The 20342-nt window shown below is 50.5% G+C and overlaps 1 protein-coding gene across 4 annotated transcripts in view; it reads left to right on the top strand.

Moving 5' to 3' along the window:
* LOC140396972 (cGMP-dependent protein kinase 1-like) overlaps positions 1–20342 on the top strand; it is an 85166-nt gene that overhangs the window by 21968 nt on the left and 42856 nt on the right. Inside the window, exon 1 of one of the 4 annotated variants that reach the window (XM_072485971.1) lies at positions 14522–14633. The exons of 1 other annotated variant lie outside the window; for it this stretch is intronic. In XM_072485971.1, coding sequence (XP_072342072.1) covers positions 14609–14633 — 25 coding nt within the window. In that variant the 5' untranslated portion in view covers positions 14522–14608. Of the gene's footprint in view, positions 1–14521; positions 14754–20342 lie in introns of those variants that run through there. 2 more of the 4 variants (XM_072485972.1, XM_072485973.1) reach the window with 2 other exon arrangements.

Raw genomic sequence — 20342 nt, 5'->3', positions numbered from 1 at the left:
GACCCTATCCCATTACAGTAAGATGTCTTTACCCTTCAACACCTTTGTAACAGCACACACTATTTGCATTCTGAATCACTTGCTTTATCTGCATGGTAACTTCCAGTGATTCATATAAGGACACCCATGTCCCTCTGAATACTAACATCTCCCAGTTTCTCACCATTTGTCCTACCAAACCGGGAAAACTTAACATTTCTCCACACTATACTATATCTGCCATGTTCCTGCCCACTTTGTGTCCTCCTTGCAGCCTACTTTCCCTCCAAACTTTGTATTGCCCAACTGTAATGAATGTAAGAAATTGTGATTTATATTTCTTTGGCAGTATTGCTTTTAAACACCTGGGCCAGGGTGTGTATATATCTGATGCAGTCATTTTAAAAAAAATCCTGGTTTGAAAGACAGCCAGACTTTGTGGCTGCAGAAGGTGCAATTAAGATGCCGTAAAAGTGAGATCATCGTTCTTTCAAGCCATGCTTACGTTTACAAGGGGAGGCCTGATGGGATTTTGTTATGGCTTCTGGGGAGTGGATAATTGGAGGCATTGTGTTTAAACTTAAGTAATTAGGTCCTGGGACTTGAGTGGGATAAAGATGACGTAGTGATGGGAGGAGCCAGGTCTGTGGCAGTTGGTTTTGAGTTTGTTTAGTTTTGGCTGTGAGCTGTTTCTATGTCAGAGATTCAACGTTAATCTGACAGACGAGGTTCTGCAGATTGTTTACTCTCTCTCTCTCTTGCTCTCGAAACTGGTAATTGTAAGATATTTGTCTGTGCTGTTAAAGACAGTTTAATACTGTGTTCATAATAACGTTTGTTTTAATACACCATAATCCCTATTTTTGCATGGAATCACTCCTGGGGCGATGTAGCCTTTCCTCACAGTTTTACGAGTTTGAAAAAGAAGTTTTGGGTTTCCTGTCTGATGTCCTAACAAATGTTGGGGTCTGGTCCGGGATCGTAATATGACAAACCTAGTTGTGTTACACTCAGTCCTTGCATCTGTATCATTGGTGTAGACAGCAAGCATGCCAACTATTGATCCTTGTTCCCCATAAATTACAGCTTGCCAATCTGAAAATGGCCGGTGTATTCCTATCTCTCTTTACGTCCGTTACCTAATCTTCAATCCATGTTGAGAAATTATTCCCTGAGCTCTATTTTGTGTAATAAACCCCTTTGTTTGTCACCTTACCCGATGCCTGTTGAAAACCCAACCACATGGCACCCGCTGATTTCCCGTTACCCACCTTGTTAGTTCCAATCTCAAAAACGCTAACTGACCCGTCAAACGCTATTTCCCTTTCGTAAATTTGTGTTTGCTTCCGAATCATATTCTGATTTTCTGAGTGTCCTATTGTCACATCCGATTGGAATCCAGCATTTTCCCTCCTCCTGATCTCAGGCTAACTGGCCTGTCGGTTCCCTGCTTTCTATCTCCCTCCCTGATTAGAGAGGTACATTTGCTACCTTCCGAACATGAGGAATCCCGGGAATCCACAGAATGTCAAAACATATTCACCCGCTAATCCTACAGCCACCGCTTTTGAAACCCCTGCATATAAGCCATTATATCTGTGGGATGTGTCCGCTTTTAGTCCCGTTAATTTCTCCAGTACTGTTTCTTTACTAATAATAATATCCTCCAGTTCCTCATTTGCCCAGATGCATCTTGAATCTGCTTTCCTTGTTTTCGCACAATTTCCAAAGTGTTTTATTCTCTTTTATACTCTGATGACAGATCCAAAGTTTAATGTCTTTTGTCATTTCCTTATTCCAATTACAATTTCTCCTGTTCCTGCCTTTAGGCGACCCACATTTACTCACACTAATCCTCTTCTTACAATAGTGTAATGAACGTAAGAAATTGTCATACTTTGTAGTTGCATTTTTGCAGTAATATTATTAAAGCCTAGGTTAGAATGCTTACAGACAGTATGTCTGCTAGAGACGGGAGTAAAAGTAATAATAATCTTTATTGTCACAGGTAGGCTTACATTAACATTGCAATGAAGTTACTGTGAAAAAAGTGAGGCAATCAGTGATTTTTGCGGGGGAGTGTTTTCCTGAGAGATATTAAAAGACATTTGACGTGTTTACAGATAGAGTGCTAATGTAATGTTGTAACAGTGTGAGCCTGTCTTAACAGATCAAGGCACATCTTGTAACAAGAGACAAAAGAATGCCGTGTGCTTTGAGTGCAGGTGGTGTAGCTGTGCTGTGTGATGTCATCCATTTTGGCCGAATAAATAGAAAGGCAAATTACATCTAAATAGTAGGTGGTGCAGTGGTTAGCACTGCTGCCTCACGGCTTTGAGGACCCGGGTTCGATCCCGGCCCCAGGCCACTGTCCGTGTGGAGTTTGCACATTCTCCCCGTGTCTGCATGGGTCTCACCCCCACAACCCAAAGGTGTGCAGGGTAGGTAGATTGGCCATGCTAAATTGCCCTTAATTGGGGAAAAAAAGAATTGGGTACTCGAAATTTAAAAAAAAAAAATAATCTAAATGGAAAGCAGATTCAAGATGCATCTGGGCAGAGGGACATGGGTCTTTGTTCATGAATCGCAGAAAGTCGGTATGCAGGTACAGCATGTAATTAAAAAGGCAAATGGAATGTTAGCGTTTATTGCAAGGAGTCTAAGAGTAGAAATGTGTTGATGCAATTGTATAAGGTGTTGGTGAGACCACATCTGGAATATTGTGTCCAGTTTTTATCATAGAATTTACAGTGCAGAAGGAGGCCATTCGGCCCATCGAGTCTGCACCGGCTCTTGGAAAGAGCACCCTACCCAAGGTCAACACCTCCACCCTATCCCCATAACCCAGTAACCCCACCCAACACTAAGGGCAATTTTGGACACTAAGGGCAATTTATCACGGCCAATCCACCTAACCTGCATATCTTTGACTGTGGGAGGAAACCGGAGCACCCGGAGGAAACCCACTCACACACAGGGAGGATGTGCAGACTCCGCACAGACAGTGATCCAAGCCGGAATCGAACCTGGGACCCTGGAGCTGTGAAGCAATTGTGCTATCCACAATGCTACCGTGCTGCCTCCTTGGTCTCCTTATTTGAGGAAGGATGTGGTGGGATTGGCGGCAGTTCAGAGGAGGCTCACCAGATTGATTCCGGGGATGAAAGGGTTGGCGTATGAGGAGGGATTAAACAGTTTGGGCTGATACTCGCTGGAGTTTCAAAGGATGAGAGGGGATCTGACCGAGGTGTACAAAATACTAAGAGGGATTGATAAAGTAAACACAGACCAAATGTTCCCCCTTGTGGGGCAACCTAAAACGAGAGGTCACGGATATAGGTTGAGAGGCGGTAGATTGGGAACTGAGACGAGGAGGAACTATTTCTCTCAGAAGATGGTGAAGTTGTGTAACTCGCTGCCCCGCAGTGCGGTGGAGTCCGAATCATTAAATGGCTTCCAGAAAGAGATAGATATATTATTGATCAAAAACGGGTTAAAGGGATATGGAGAAGAGGTAGGGAGGTGGATTTGAGACCAGGAAGAGATGAGCCCTGATCTGATTGAATGGCAAAGCAAGCTCAAAGGGCTGAATTGCCAACTTCTGCTCCTAATTCCTATGTTCCTTTGCAGCTAATTGGAGGAGACAGGTTTGTCTGGAGAAGGGAGTTGCTTCCAGGTCTCTAAGCTGAGCAGAAGGTTTTCAGCTTGGTCCTAAAAAAAACAGGTTCTCTCTGCAAGGACTCTGCACCAATATAAGCAAGTAAAACCTGGTTGTTAACTTTTTACATAAGGACTTCCGGTTGCGGCTATGCCTAGGTAGGTCACACGTTCGGCAGCTCCCGCCGGGAACGGACTTTTGGGCTCTCCAGAGGGGCCTCAATGGCAATTGTTCGACGGCTTCCAGTGTGGGAAGGTGACAGCAAGGTCCCCCCGACATTATATGGATTGAACCAGGAGTGGAGCGGCGAAAAAAGTGATCTTGGAGCAGCGAAAAGTGAGAGGGAGAAAAAACAAGATGGCGGCGGGTGGAGTCCCAGCAGCATGGGCGCAGTGGTCGCAGGAGCAGCAGGGGTTTCTTAGACGCTGCTTTGAGGAGCTGAAAAATGAAATGCTGGCGCCAATGAAGGCGGCGATTGAGAAGCTAGTGGAGACCCAGAAGGCCCAAGGGGCGGCGATCCGGGAGGTGCGGCAAAAAGCCTCGGAGAACGAGGACGAGGTCTTGGGCCTGGCGATGAAGGTGGAGCCGCACGAGGCGCTGCACAAGAGGTGGGCGGAAAGATTTGAGGACCTGGAGAATAGGTCGAGGAGGAAGAATCTTCGGATTCTGGGTCTCCCCGAAGGAGTGGAGGGGCCCGATGCTGGGGCATATGTGAGCACGATGCTCAATTTGCTGATGGGCGCGGGAGCCTTCCCGAGGCCTCGGGAGTTAGATGGGGCTCATCGAGTCCTGGCAAGGAGACCCAAAGCCAACGAGCCGCCAAGGGCTGTAGTGGTGAGGTTTCACCGCTTTATGGACAGAGAGTGGGTCCTGAGATGGGCCAAGAAAGAGCGGAGCAGCAGGTGGGAGAACACGGAGATCCGAATCTACCAGGACTGGAGTGCAGAGGTGGCTAAGAAGAGAGCTGGTTTCAATCGGGCTAAGGCGGAGCTCCATCGAAAGGGGGTGAAGTTCAGAATGCTTCAACCAGCGCGATTGTGGGTCATGTTCCAAGATCGGCACCACTATTTCGAAACGCCTGATGAGGGATGGAGTTTTATCCGGACTGAAAAGTTGGACTCAAATTGAGGGTTTGTTGTGGGGGGATGTTTACTGTGTGTATGGTGTTTATTACGTTTAGCGAATGTTCCTCTGGTTTGGGTGCTGGGTGGGGATGGGTGAAGGGATTTGATGGGGAGACTGTGGGAGAGTGTGGGCGTTGGTGTTGGAGGGGCAGTCCCCCACGAAGGAAGAGGGGGAGTGGAGGCTCTGGGATGGGGAATTGGGGTAAGGCCGCAAAAGGAGCTGCGCCAGAGGGGGCGGGGCCGGCTCAGGAAAGCGCGGGCTTTTTCCCGCGCTAGGAAAGGACGGGGTTGGGGGCCGGGGGACGATGGACGGTGCTGGAGAGGAGCGCACACTGACTGCCAGGGAGGGGGGGATTCTCACACTGAAGGGGGTCGATGGAATGGCGGGAGAGGCCGGGGTCAGCAGGAGTCAGCTGACTTACAGGAGTGTTATGGGGGGAGCAAAATGGCTAGATGTGGATCCGGGGGGGGGTGGGGGGAAGAGGGGGGTATAGGGTTGCTGCTGCATTGGCCAAAGAGGAGCTGGAAGTAGGAGAGGTGGTCGGGGTGGGGGTCCGCCGTCTGGGGGACTGGAAGGTGTGGGAGGCGCGGGCACGTGGCTGGCCGAGAAAAGTAGATGGCTAGTCGCTGGCCGGGGGGGGGGGGGGGGGGGATCCGGCTGATAACTTGGAATGTGAGGGGCCTGAACAGGCCGGTCAAGAGGGCCCGGGTGTTTGCGCACTTTTTAGAAAAGAATTTTAAAATATGTTTTTATTAAGAATTTTTCAACAATATTTTCCTCCTTACAAACAAACCGTAACATCCTCTTACGGAGCTGATGTGCCAGCATCCGGCTCGCCTTCTCCCCATATTCATATATCGCCCCCTGTGCCTTCCTCCACTGTGCCTCTGCCTTCCCTGTGGTTAACAGGTCGAACTTCGTCTGGAGACGTCACCTCTCCCTGAGTAGTCCCTCATCAGGAGCCTCTGCGTATCTCTTGTCCACCCTTAAAATCTCCCCCACTAACATCTCCCTTTCCCTGCCCTCTCTCTTCACCCTATGAGCCCTGATGGAGATTAACTCTCCCCTGACCACTGCCTTTTAGCGCCTCCCATACTACTCCCACCTGCACCTCCCCGTTGTCGTTGGCCTCCAGGTACCTTTTGATGCACCCCCGCACCCTCCCACACACTTCCTCGTCTGCCAGCAGTCCCACATCCAACCGCCACAACGGGCGTTGGTCCCTCTCCTCCCCCAGCTCTAACTCCACTCAATGCGGGGCGTGGTCTGAAATGGCTATGGCCGAATACTCCGTCCCCTCCACTTTCGGGATCAATGCCCTGCCCAGAACAAAAAAATCTATCCGGGAGCAGGCCTTATGTACGTGGGAGAAAAAAGAGAATTCTCTGGCCAAAGGCCTGGCAAATCTCCACGGATCTACTCCCCCCATCTGGTCCATAAACCCCCTTGGCTGCAGCCGGCCTCTTCCCCGTCCTAGATCTGGAGCGATCTAATGCTGGATCCAGCACCGTGTTAAAATCTCCACACATTATCAAGCTCCCTACCTCCAGGTCTGGAATACGCCCCAACATCCGTTTCATGAATCCAGCATCGTCCCAGTTCGGGGCATATACATTCACCAATACCACCTCTGTCCCCTGCAACCTACCACTCACCATCACGTATCGGCCTCCCTTATCCGCTACTATGTTCTTGGCCTCAAACGACACTCGCTTCCCCACCAGTATTGCCACCCCTCTATTCTTCGCATCCAGCCCCGAATGGAACACCTGCCCCACCCATCCCTTCCTTAACCTGACCTGGTCTGCCACCTTCAGATGTGTCTCCTGAAGCATGGCCACGTCTGCCTTCAGTCCCTTTAGGTGCGCGAACACTCGGGCCCTCTTAACCGGCCCATTTAGGCCTCTCACATTCCACGTGATCAGCCGGATTGGGGGGGTTACCCACCCCCAATCCCCCGCCGACTAGCCATCTCCTATCTTAGGCCAGTCCCGTGCTCGCGCCTCTCGCACCTCTCGCACCCTCCAGTCCCCCAGGCGGGGAACCCCCGCCCCGACCACCTCTTCCATTTTCAGTTCTCCCTCGGACAGTGCAGTAGCAACCCTAGAATCGCCCCCCCCCCCCGCTGCTAGATCCACATCTAGCTCTTTTGCTCCCCCCATATTACTTCCGAGAGTCAGCTGACTTCTGACCCCGGCTTCCCCCGCCTTCCCGTTGATCTCCCCCGTGTGGGAGTCTCTCCTCCTCCTTGCCTTCCTCCATTCCCCCCCCCCCCGCCTTTTTGGTGTGGGAAAAAGGACGCGCTTTCCTGAACCAGCCCCGCCCCCTGTGGCGCAGCTCCTGTTGCAGCCATTATCCAAGCTCCCTCATCCCCGTGTCTCACCTCCCTCCAGCACCGATGCCCACATTCCCCATCATCATCTCGTCTACAGAAAAGAAAAAAAAAGGAAATTTTAGGAATTTGAATCAGAACTCTACCCACATCCCCATCCATCATCCCACCTATGACTTATTCTTTACCCGTATTTACAACCCCATATACAACCAACATCTCCCCCCACAACCACATCCCCTCAGTTCGAGTCCAGTTTTTCCATCTGAATAAAGGTCCAAGCCTCTTCTGGCGTTTCAAAATAATGGTGTCGGTCCTGATAAGTGACCCACAGTCGCGCAGGCTGCAGCATGCCGAACCTGACTCTTTTTTTATGCAGCACCGCCATGGCCCGGCTGAAGCCAGCTCTCCTCCCTGCCACCTCCGCGCTCCAATCCTGGTAAACTCGGATCACCGCGTTCTCCCATCTACTGCTCCGCACCTTCTTGGCCCATTGCAGCACACTTTCTTTGTCCGCGAAGCGATGAAACCTTGCCACTATCGCCCTTGGCGGCTCATCAGCCTTGGGTCTCCTCGCCAGGACCCGGTGAGCCCCTTCCAACTCCGGGGGGTCGGAGAGGCCTCCGCTCCCATCAGCGCTTGGAGCATCGTACTCACATCAGCTCCCTCCACTCCTTCGGGAAGACCCAGAATCTGCAGGTCTTCCTCCTCGACCTGTTCTCCAGGACCTCAATTCTCTCGGCCCACATCCTGTGCACCGCCTCGTGCACCTCCATTTTTACCGCCAGGCCCAGGATCTCGTCCTCGTTGTCATTCATTTTATCTTTCACCTCACGAAGCTCCACCGCCTGGGTCTTCTGGGTCTCCTTCAGCCCCTCGATCGCCAACAGCATTGGTGCCAGCACCTCCTTTTTCAGCTCCTCCACACACCGCTTAAGGAACTCCTGCTGGTCCGGACCCCATGCTGCTCGCTCTCCGCCCTCCGCCATCTTGCTTTTTCCCCCTCGATTTTGCCGCTGCTCCAGAGCCTCTTTTTTTGCCGCTCCACCGCTGATGTCGGCCATATATCGTAAGGGGGGACCTTACTGCACCTTCCCACACGGGATCAATTCAAAAATGTTCCGTTGGGGCTCCTCTGGAGAGCCCGAAAGTCCGTTGTTGTGGGAGCTACCGAAACGTGCGGTGTAGCTCCGCATCGCCGCAACCGGAAGTCCGGGTGTTCGCGCACTTAAAGGGGCTCAAGGCAGACGTGGTTATGCTCCAGGAGACACATTTGAAGGTGGCAGATCAGGTAAGGCTGAGAAAGGGATGGGTAGGACAGGTATTCCATTCAGGGCTGGATGCGAAGAACAGAGGGGTTGCAATACTGGTGGGGAAGCGGGTGTCGTTTGAGGCAATGAATATTGTAGTGGATAATGGAGGTCGATATGTGATGGTGAGCGGTAGGTTGCAGGGGGGTGCGGGTCATACTGGTCAACGTATATGCCCCAAATTGGGATGATGCCGGATTTATGAAACGCATGCTGGGTCGGATTCCAGACCCTGAGGTAGGAAGCTTGATAATGGGGGGGGGGGGGAACTTCAACACGGTGCTGGACCCAGCACTGGACCGCTCTAGGTCCAGGACGGGTAAGAGGCCGGCTGCGGCCAAGGTGCTTAGGGGGTTTATGGACCAGATGGGGGGAGTGGATCCATGGAGGTTAGTCAGGCCCCAGGCCAGGGAATTTTCATTCTTTTTCCATGTCCATAGAGCCTACTCCCGGATAGATTTTTTTTGTTCTGAGCAGAGCGCTAATCCCGAAAGTGGAGGGAACGGAGTATTCGGCCATAGCCATCTCAGACCTCGCCCCGCACTGGGTGGAGCTGGAGTTAGGAGAGGAGAGGGACCAGCGCCCGCTGTGGCGTCTAGATGTAGGATTATTGGCGGATGAGGAGGTGTGCAGGTGGGTGCGGGGGTGCATTGAAAGATATTTGGAGGCCAATGACAATGGGGAGGTGCAGGTGGGGGTAGTCTGGGAGGCGCTGAAGGCGGTGGTCAGGGGAGAGTTCATCTCCATCAGGGCCCACAGGGAGAAGAGAGAGGGGAGGGAGAGGTTGGTGGGGGAGATTTTAAGGGTGAACAGGAGATATGTAGAGGCCCCCGAGGGGGGGCTACTCGGGGAGCGACGGAACCCCCATACGGAGCTCGACCTGTTGACCACAGGGAAAGCAGAGGCACAGTGGAGGAAACCACAGGGGGCGACGTATGAGTATGGGGAGAAGGCGAGTCGGATGCTGGCACACCAGCTTCGTAAGAGGGAGGCAGCGAGGGAGATAGGTGGAGTTAAGGATAGAGGGGGGAATACGGTGCGGAGTGCGGTGAGAATAAACAAGGTATTTAGAGACTTCTATGGGGATCTGTACAGATCTGAGCCCCCAGGGGGAAAAGAGGGGATGCGACGATTTTTGGATCACCTGAGGTTCCCGAGGGTGGAGGAGCAGGAGGTGGCTGGTTTAGGGGCGCCAATTGGTCTGGAGGAGCTGTTTAAAGGATTGGGGAACATGCAGGCGGGGAAGGCCCCGGGGCCAGATGGGTTCCCGGTCGAGTTTTACAGGAAATACGTGGACCTGCTAGGCCTGTTGCTAGTGAGGACTTTCAATAAGGCAAGGGAGGGGAGGACCCTGCCCCCGACAATGTCCGGGGCGCTGATCTCTCTGATCCTGAAGCGGGACAAGGACCCACTGCAGTGTGGGTCGTATAGACCGATCTCGCTCCTCAACGTGGATGCAAAGTTGCTGGCAAAAGTGCTGGCTACGAGAATTGAGGACTGTGTCCTGGGGGTGATTCATGAGGACCAGACGGGATTTGTAAAGGGCAGGCAGTTAAATACCAATGTGCGGAGGCTCCTCAATGTGGTTATGATGCCCTCGGTGGAGGGAGAAGCGGAGGTAGTGGCAGCTATGGACGCGGAGAAGGCCTTCGACCGGATGGAGTGGGATTATCTTTGGGAAGTGCTGCGGAAGTTTGGGTTCGGGAGGGGTTCATCAGCTGGGTCAGATTGCTATATAGAACCCCGGTGGCGAGTGTGACTACGAATCGGCGGAGGTCGGTGTACTTTCGGCTGTACCGAGGGACGAGGCAGGGGTGCCCCCTGTCCCCCTTGCTGTTTGCATTGTCAATTGAGCCTCTGGCCATGGCACTAACGGAGTCCAGGAAATGGAGGGGACTGGTCTGAGGGGGAGAGGAACATCGGGTGTCGCTGTATGCGGACGACCTGTTGCTGTATGTGGCAGATCCAGTGGAGGGGATGGTGGAGGTCATGCGGATCCTAAGGGAGTTTGTGGACTTCTCGGGGTATAAGCTCAATGTAGGGAAAAGTGAGCTCTTTGTGGTGCATCCAGGGGACCAGGGAAAGGGGATAGACGACCTGCCGTTGAAGAGGGCGGAAAGGAGCTTTTGGTACTTGGGGATCCAGGTGGCTGGGAGTTGGGGGGCCCTGCACAAACTCAATTTGACGCGGTTGGTGGAGCAGATGGAGGAGGATTTCAAAAGATGGGATGTGCTGCCACTCTCGCTAGTGGGCAGGGTACAGTCGGGGTCCTCCCGAGGTTTCTCTTTGTGTTCCAGTGCCTTCCCATTATGATTCCCAAGGCCTTTTTCAAATGGGTAGGTAGGAGGATTATGGGTTTCGTGGGGGCAAATAAGACCCTGAGGGTAAAGAGGGTGTTTCTGGAGCGTAGTAGGGACAGGGGAGGGCTGGCTCTGCCGAATTTGTGCGACTATTATTAGTAGGTTCTTTGGGGTGGAGGACAGATGTGGGAGGTGCTCGGGAAGCCCGGCGAATCACGTCCACATGTTCTGGTCGTGCCAGGCACTGGATGGGTTTTGGAGGGGTGTCGCGAGGACTATGTCCAAGGTGGTGAAAGTCCAGGTCAAGCCAAGTTGGGGGTTGGCACTATTTGGGGTTCGGACGAGCCGGGAGTGCAGGAGGCGAAAGAGGCCGGTATCCTGGCCTTTGCGTCTCTGGTAGCCCGGTGGAGGAGCTTGCTATTATGGAAGGACGCAAAGTCCCCCAGTGTGGAAGCCTGGAAAATTACATGGCAGGATTAATTAAGCTGGAGAGGATAAAGTTTGTCTTACGAGGGTCTGTGCAGGGGTTCTTCAGGCGGTGGCAACCGTTCCTAGACTATCTCGCGGAGAGTTAGGAGGAGGCCAGCAGCAGCAGCAACCCAAGGGTGGGGGGGAGGGGGGGTCTCTATCGGTGGGGGGGAATTCAGGTGGGCGGGGGGGGGGCTTCCCTACGGGTACCTTTGAATGTCATATGGGGGGCTTACTGTATATGGGGAAACCCAATGTAAAATTTTTGTACAATTCTTGACTGTTGTGTTTGTGTTTCTTTCTTTTTGTTATGGGGGGGGGGGGGATTTGTTAAAAATTTTGTTGGAAAATTTGAATAAACATATTTTTAATTTAAAAAAAACTTTATATATAAGTGGCAATCAAATTATATGGGTTTCCTTAATTGGAATGTAGAGGCAGGTTTCAGGAAGTAAGGTAAGATGTTGTAACTGTTAACTGTAAAGCTATTTCATTGGTTGCTAATGTGCTTAATTCTGTGTTCAAATTTAAGTTTGTTTTAACATAAAAGCTGTCTAATGGTCAGTGTTATCACTCCTGTAGCGCAGTAACATTTCCACACTGTTTTACCAAACAGTCAGGCTCCAGTCCGGGATCTTAACCAAGGGTTCTAGCCCGGGCCCATAACAATAGCGGCTTTTACCTTCTGTTTTTGAGATTTTTAGCTCGTTTATTCTCACATTCACTTGCTGTACCAATTTCTAGGCCATCCTCTCCTGAATTTTACAATCCTCCCAGTCCTCAGGATGTTTAGCAACATCGCCCTATAATCTAACACAATCTTTAACTACTTTGCTTGTGGTTTTTTTAAAACTTCACACTGAAATGCGTGCCTGTTGCGAATTAGGAATTAATCCTTTAAATGTTTTCCACGGTTTATCTGCCATCCTATCTGGGCTCTGTAGGACTGATCAAAGCCGGGGAGATTGTTGCATGCAACACTTCACCAGTTCCATTCAATTCAGTTGAAAGAGCATGTCTGGTTGAATGCAGACTGGTACGTGCTGTGAAAAATATATAAGGGTTATTGACATTTATGGGTCACGGCAATTCTGGTCAGAGATCTCTTGTTGCGAGCACATTAATCAGGGTGTAGATGTTGTTTGCACTGCATTTACAACGCTGCAGGCCACTTCAGAATCTCAGCTCACGATTGATGAACCCGCACTGGGGCCAAGGAACATTGCAGGCGAGGGTGGTGTTCTTTGGGTATCTCCAACAAGGAGGCAGCCAGAAAGAATATGCATTCACTCTGAATATGAAAGACTTGCATTAATATGGTGCCTTGCACATGCCCGGGATGTCTCCAGTGTTTTAGTCAATGAAGAGCCCTTTGAAGCGTGGTCGCTGTGGTTATGTAGGAAACGCAGCGGCTCAGAAAGATCCCACAAACAGCAGTGTGACGGTGAACAGATCATTTTTTTGTGTGTGTGAGTACATAGAACATACAGTGCAGAAGGAGGCCATTCGGCCCATCGAGCCTGCCCCGACCCACTTAAGCCCTCACTTCCACCCTATCCCCATAACCCAATAACCCCTCCGAACCTTTTTGGTCACTATGGGCAATTTGTCATGGCCAATCCACCTGACCTGCACATCTTTGGACTGTGGGAGGAAACCGGAGCACCCGGAGGAAACGGCGCAGACACGGGGAGAACGTGCAGACTCCGCACAGACAGCGACCCAGCGGGGTATCGAACCTGGGACCCTGGAGCTGTGAAGCCACAGTGCTATCCACTTGTGCTACCGAGTGATGTTGATTGAGAGCTCCCCTGCGCTTCTCTGAAATAGTAAAGTGGGATTGCTCACCCCTACCCAGGGCGTAGATGTAATGTGAAAGACAGCGCATTTCACCCGAGTGTCGAGCACTCCAGGGGCAGCACGGTGGCGCAGTGGCTATCACTGTGGCTTCACAACACCAGGGACCTGGGTTCAATTCCCCGCTGGGTCAGTGTCTGTGTGGAGTCTGCACTTTCTCCCCGTGTCCGCATGGGTTTCCTTTGGGTGCTCCGGTTTCCTCCCACAGTCCAAAGATGTGCAGATTGGCCATGATAAATTGCCCTTCGTGTTCAAACATTTTGATGGGGTTAGGGGGCTAGGGGCAGGGGCCGATGTCGGGCGCTCGTTCGGACGGTCGGTGCAGAGTCGATGGGCCGAATGGCCTCTTTCAGCCCTGTAGGGGTTCTGTGATTTCAGTCCGAGATTGGGATTAGAACCAGCAACCTCTCCACTCAGAGGCAGGAGTGCCACCAACTGAGATACAGCTGACTGGAGCTTTCTTGTGGGTTTTTCTAGAAAAGCAAGGAGCACGTGCCCATCCCTAGTTGCCTCCAAGATGCTGGCGTGAGCTGCCTTCTCTAACCGCTGTAACCTGTGTGGTGAAGGAGCTGCCACAATGCTACTGGGGAAGGAGGAACAGGTCTTTCACACAACGATGATGAAGGAACGGCAGGCGACACGTACCCCTTAGTGTCCAACGGTTAGGTTAGGTACGGTTACAGGGATAGAGCGGGGGAATGGGCCTAGGCAGGGTGCTCTTTCGGAGGGCCATGCAGACTCGATGGGCTGAATGGCTTCCTTCTGCACTGTAGGGATTCTTCCATGATTCCATGTTCAGTTCAACTTGGTCAACTTGAGCCCTGGTTCAGGTTAAGCCATTCAATAACCACGAGCAAGGTGGCAGAAGCTGGCAGAACTACGCCCCAGTGCACTCAAAGGGGGTAGCAGGAATTGAAACAAGCAATCCTTGCACCGTCTTGTGTTGGAACTCTTCGCAGTTAATCCAGGTTGGAAGCTGAGAACTGCAGGTATTGCTTTGGGGCAGGGTTGCTTTTATTTTGGAACAGCATATCCTGCCTTTGTGTGCAGTCGGGGGTTCACAGCGCGATAAATCAGCTCATCAAATGCTGACTTATCCTTTTGTCGAGGCAGTGAGAGAATTCGGAGGGAAGAAGATTTCTAGTAGGTGCACAGGGAGCTGACAGCCCTCGCCGTAACCCTGCAGGAAGATTAATCATTTCGAGACATTGAGTTGCCATCAAAGATGTGCCTCCAATTTTGCTTTGTATATATTCCGCACAAGTGCGTTAACACTTTCTCCTGAATTTCAGCAAGTCACCTTGCAGTCCGGGAGCATTGTTATCAAACAGAAAGATTCTCTCAGGTTTTTGTCCTTTTTTATAGGAGAGATGCATTATTGATATGGCCTCTGTTGAAGGCTGACATGGCAGAGAGTCCAGTTGTGATGATGTCGTCATCTCTCCTTTCAGATACCTTGTCCTGTACTATGAATAGCAAGTGCTGTCGTCAAATTGAAAAGGCAGGGAGCAGAAGCTGAGCAGGGGAGCCATGGAGTAAGCAGTACGAGAGCACAGGAAGCTCTTTGGGGTGTTGGCATATGAGTTGGACAGCACTGCGAGGACGTGAGTGGTCACAATCTTGAGTCGGCGTCTACCATTCAGCTACAAGCTGAGAGCAGAAATGTGATTGTTTTGTTTGCTCTGGTTCACAGCATTGTGGAAGACCTGCATCGCATTATGTAGGTAATCATTACATTTTCTCTTAACTGGTACTTAGCCGGTCAATGGACTCTTAACTAATTAAGACTGATGACCTGTGAGATCTCAGATGCTTGACGACTTGAGTCAAGCTGCTGGACGTGTTGCTTTGGGCACCGATCCACTGGGGGGGGGGGCTGTGGAGATTGTGATTACGTGCTGTCGATTCACACCAAGGATGTGGTAGTGCAGTACCCTCCAATTCCGATGGGCGATAGCCTCCAGCTTCATGGCTGGTACAGCCAGGGTAACTATCGCCTAAAATGGAAAGAGAAAATGGTGGCAGTACGCAGCAAGGCAGGAAGCATCAGTGGTGAGAGAAACAGAGTTAACGTTTGAGTTTGATAACCTTTCATCAGAACTTTGCCGCAGAAGGCTGTGGAGGCCAAATCAAAGAGTGTCTTTAAGAAAGAGATAGATAGGTTCTTGATTAATAAGGGGATCGGGGGTTACGGGGAGAATGGGGGTGAGAAACATATCAGCCATGATTGAGTGGCGGAGCAGACTCGATGGGCCGAGTGGTCTAATTCAGCTCCTATGCCTTATGATGCGGGCATGGGAATAGCAGCTTTTCCGCCGTTTCTAACCCCCCCCCCCCTCACTTTCTAATCCATCTTTTATCCTGTTTGCCCGGCACGTGCTCCGAAAGTTTATTTTTTAGTGTGCCGATAAACAGGAAGCAATCCGGGGGTAAAAGGGCGCAGTCGGATTCGAGGACGCTCACTGAGGCGCTGAAAATGTTAACTGCAAATATTATCTGAGTAATAGATCAGAGACGCAGCTTGCTGACGGGAAATCTGAGCGCTCATGAGGCCGAGCTGCAGATTACCAATAAGGGGCTCGATGAAAGGTAGGAAGAATCCTGAACATGGAAAATGGTGCTTCCTCGACTAAAGCTTGCAATCAATCCTTGGAAAACCAGCTTTGCTTTGCAGCAATCTGGGAAGAATTGGAGAACCGAGAATATCCGGGTGGTCGGTCTGCCTGAGGGAGCGGAGGGCAAGGCTCCTGAGAACTGGCTGCTACATTTCCGCAAGCTGGATGTGAAGGCTGGGCGTTTCAAATCAGAAAGGGCGCACTGTCTCCTGACTTTGAGGCTGAGGGACAATCAATGTCCCAGGCCTATCACGGTTCGCTTCCACAATTATAAAGATCGCCAGAGAGTCCTGGAGACAGCGAGACGCGGTGGGGCCTGGCTCCACAACGGGGCGAGGATTTCCTTCTTCCAGGACTTTTTGACAGCGACGCAGCTGAAGCGTTGAGACTTCGACGAAGTTGGGCGGCACAGTAGCACAGTGGTTAGCTCTGTTACTTCACGCTCCGGGGTCCCATGTTCGATTCCCGGCTTGGGTCACTGTCTGTGCGGATTCTGCACGCTCTCCCCGTGTCTGCGTGGGTTTCCTCCGGGTGCTCCGGTTTCCCCTTACTGTCCAAAGATGGGCAGGTTGGGTGTATTGGCCATGGGTTAGGTGAGGTTACTAGGATGTGTGGGCTTACATGGGGTGCTCTTTCCAAGAGCCGGTGCAGACTCGATAGGCCGAATGGCCTCCTTCTGCACTGTAAGTTCTATGAAACTCCAGGCAACTGGAATTAATTATGTCGTGCATTATCCTGCGACCCTAAAAGTGATATCCAATGATTCAGTTAAATATTTCAGCGACCTGACTAGTGCATTGGTCTTCGTTAAGTCCACAGAGGGCAAGGAGTTGGACTGATATTCTGCGACTCGGAAAATTTGGAATCCAGACATATTATTATTTGACTGATTTCATTCGCATTTATGCTGTTTTAAAAAAAAAAAAAAAAATTTAGAGTACCCAATTCATTTTTTCCAGTTAAGGGGCAATTTAGCGTGGCCAATCCACCTACCCCATACATCTTTGGGTTGTGGGGCGAATCCCACGCAGACACTGGGAGTATGTGCAAACTCTGCATGGACAGTGACCCAGAGCCGGGATCGAACCTGGGACCTCGATGCCGTGAGGCAGCAGTGCTAACCACTGCGCCACCATGCTGCCTGCATTTATCCGGTTTAATGGGAGGTGTTAACATTTGAGTGCTATAATGAATGTCATTTTCTTCTCTCTGAGTGTTCCAGGGGGCTGTTATTATTATTCATGGTAGCTGTGTCGCGTGCTAATTATCCGTCCTCTTTTCTCATTATATCTTCTCTTTGATCATGTCAGAACCGAGTGATGCCATTGTTGGGAGGTGGGTGGAGGATGCAGGTCTTCATGGGGGGGGGGGTGTTCAAAATGCGGGAGGGGCATTTGGCTCCCATTCCCTTGTTGGTCTTTTTCCTCTCCTCCATGTTGAGGAGGTTGTCTCCCGATAGCCGTGACATTATGGCCGTAGGGTTCGTACTGGGCGTCCTCACCTTTGCCGAGGAAGTCCCTTCTTGTGGTCATGATTTTCTGTATTGAGCAGAGAGGTCTTTTATCCGAGACAAGAATGCTGTTGGGATAGTCTGATGTCCCTGGTGTGAGTTAAGATGAGGGGGATGTATTATGGCACAGTTCGAATGTGGCATGAAGATCCTATCCCTTTTCTCTGGTGGTCTATGCAATGGCGACAACAAATTTTATACATTGCTCTTGGAATGTACGGGGATTTCATCGTGGCCTATCAGGAGGAAAAAGTTCCTTTCTTTTCTTAAGAAGGAGAAAGTGAACATACCCCTTTTATAGGGGGCTCATTTCGATGTCTAGGAGCCACTCAAAATTAAGGCGGGATTGGGTGGGACATGTTTCTTTTTGCCTCGTTCTCGATCAGCAGCAAGGGTTGGCAATTTTGGTGAACACAAATATCCCCTTCAAAGTGGTGAATTGTGTAAAGGACAGAGGGGGTGTCATGATATGCAGATAATGATATACAGACAGGCAGCCAGTGAACACAGAGAACAGGACATGACCAATGAGCAGGCAGGACACTCAGGGGTGGTATCTCACTATAAAAGGCACGAGGCACTCACACTCCGCCTCTTTCCACTGATGAACATCTACAGAGTGAGTCAGGATGTATGTACAGTATCACACCTCCAGCACGTGGCTAAGAGCTAGTCTGGTTCAGTCAGACAGAGTAACCACACCGAGGTTAGCAGGGAGTCGAACTCATAGAGAACTGTGCTAACTGTGCTACTGGTTTAATAAATCAGATTGAACTAACTTCAAGGTCTGGAGTATCTTTTGGTTAAAGCTGCATCCAGTTGCAGCCTGTGTTATCCCAGAGTACATAACACGACAGGGAGCAGGTATGTGATTAATAAGTAGCTGGTACGTGGAGAAAAGGCCTCGGTAATGAATGTTTATGGCCCGCCAAATTGACCCCGTAGTTTGTCACAGAGGTCTTCTTGGAATTTGTGGAGTTGGCCTCGACTAATTCTTTTTTGGGTTGGAGATTTTAATTGGCATCTGAATCCCCTCACTGAATCACCGTGCCCCTGTCTTGCTTGTTCCTACATTTGCCGAGTTTTCTCTGTTGCGTTATTCGTACAAAATTAACAAACTCTAATAAGAATTTTAAAAAAAATAATCACAATCTTCACCCGGGAAGCTAATATTTATCAAACAAAATCAGCCGTCACCTTGCTTCTAAAACTGGGACGGCGCAGTGGTTAGCACTGCTGCATCATGGCGCCGAGGATCCCAGGTTCGATCCCGGCCCCAGGACACTGTCCGTGTGGAGTTTGCACATTCTCCTCATGTCTGGGTGGGTCTCATCCCCACAACCCAAAGATGTGCAGGGTAGCTGGATTGACCACGCTAAATTGCCCCTTAATTGGGAAAAATATAATTGGATACTCTAAATGTTTTTTTTAAATTGCTTATCTTAGGCCCTGCCTAAACCCTAATTTATGCTCTGCACACGGGAGCCAGTCTGCTCGCTGGCGAGCGATATGGATGTGGGTTCAGGCCTGTTCCCACGTAGGGCCTCGGCCGTTACGTTGTGTGTGAGTGACTTGCATTTTGCCTGGCAGGACTCTCTCGGACCACTGGAGCCGCTGTAAGGAAAGGCAGAACCACTGGCATAAAGTCTGCCCGTTCAGCTCATTGAACGGCAATGCCGAGAGAGGGAAGGGAAGAATGGGATAGGAGGGAGCAGAGGGGGGAGGTGAAGAGCAGGCCAGGAAGGGAGGGGTAGACGCATAGGGGAAGAGTTGGCATGCCTGAAGTAAGTGTGTATCAATGTTATTCTGCAATGTGTCTTCAGCCTCACCGTGCAGTATTCCCTCAGCGGCGCAAGATAAATGAGTGCCGAGTCAAAGTCAACATTTCCTCCTCGCTCACCTCAGACGGTAAATTCACTGCAGCTCTTGACTGGTATTTGTCTGTCATTGACGATTAATTGGAGGCTGAAGGAAATAGAATTACACAGTGTGTGGTTCAAATTGAAATGGATGAAACATGAGGCGGGTTTTCTTTCCAGGGATCCCAGACATTACAATCTAGACTACAGCATTGAAGAGCCTCACAAGGATTCGCAGCAGAGCGTTAGCTATGGCGCAGTTGGCAGCGTGCTCACCCATGAGTCAGACGGCTCTGAGTTCAAGGCCCACTTCAGGAGTTGAGCAGTGAAAACAAGTGCGTGACTGTCGATGGTACTGTCGGTTCAGATCGACCATTAAAACCAAGGCATCACCCTCCGTCTTGGGTTGTAAAAGACTCCATCGCACATCGCCCCGTAGTGTTCAGGGATGTTCGGGTTAGGTGGATTGGCCATGCAAAATTGCCCCTTAGTGTCCAGGAATGTGCAGGTTAGGTTATGAGGTTGCAGGGGTAGGGTGGGGTGAGCGGACATGGGTTGAATGCTCTTTCAAAGGGTTGGTACAGGCTCGATGGGCCGAATGGCCTCAATCTGCAATGTAGGGATTCTATGATGCTGCGAAATTTGGAAGAGAAGTAGGGGAGTTTAATATTTTGATTTGATTTAATTTATTATTGTCACGTATTAATATACAGTGAAAAGTATTGTTTCTTGCATGCTGTACAGACAACGCATACCTTACATAGGGAAGGAAGGAGAGGCTGCAGAATATAATGTTACAGTTATAGCAAGGTGTAGAGAAAAGATCAACTTAATACGAGGTAGGTCCATTGAAAAGTCTGATGGCAGTAGGGAAGAAGCTGTTCTTGAGTCGGTTGGTACGTGACCTCAAACTTTGGTATCTTTTTCCTGACGGAAGAAGGTGGAAGAGAGTATGTCCGGGGTGCGTGGGGACCTTAATTATGCTGGCTGCCTTTCCGAGCGAGCAGGAATTATAGATAGAGTCAATGGATGGGAGGCTGGTTTGTGTGAAGGACTGGGCTACATTCACAACCTTTTGTAGTTTCCTGTGGTCTTGGGCAGAGCAGGCTCCATACCAAGCTGTGATACAACCAGAAAGAATGCTTTCGATGGTGCATCTGTAGAAGTTGGTGCGGGTCGTAGCTGAAATGCCACATTTCCTTAGTCTACTGAGACAGTAGAGTCGTTGGTGAGCTTTCTTAACTATAGTGTCGGCATGGGGGGACCAGGACAGGCTGTTGGTGATCTGGACACCTAAAAACTTGAAGCTCTCAACCCTTTCTACTTCGT

Source organism: Scyliorhinus torazame, chromosome 20 (assembly GCF_047496885.1).
Source record: "Scyliorhinus torazame isolate Kashiwa2021f chromosome 20, sScyTor2.1, whole genome shotgun sequence".
Lineage (NCBI taxonomy): Eukaryota > Metazoa > Chordata > Chondrichthyes > Carcharhiniformes > Scyliorhinidae > Scyliorhinus > Scyliorhinus torazame.
The sequence above is the reverse complement of the archived record's forward strand: the minus strand, read 5'-3'. Positions and strand labels throughout refer to the sequence as shown.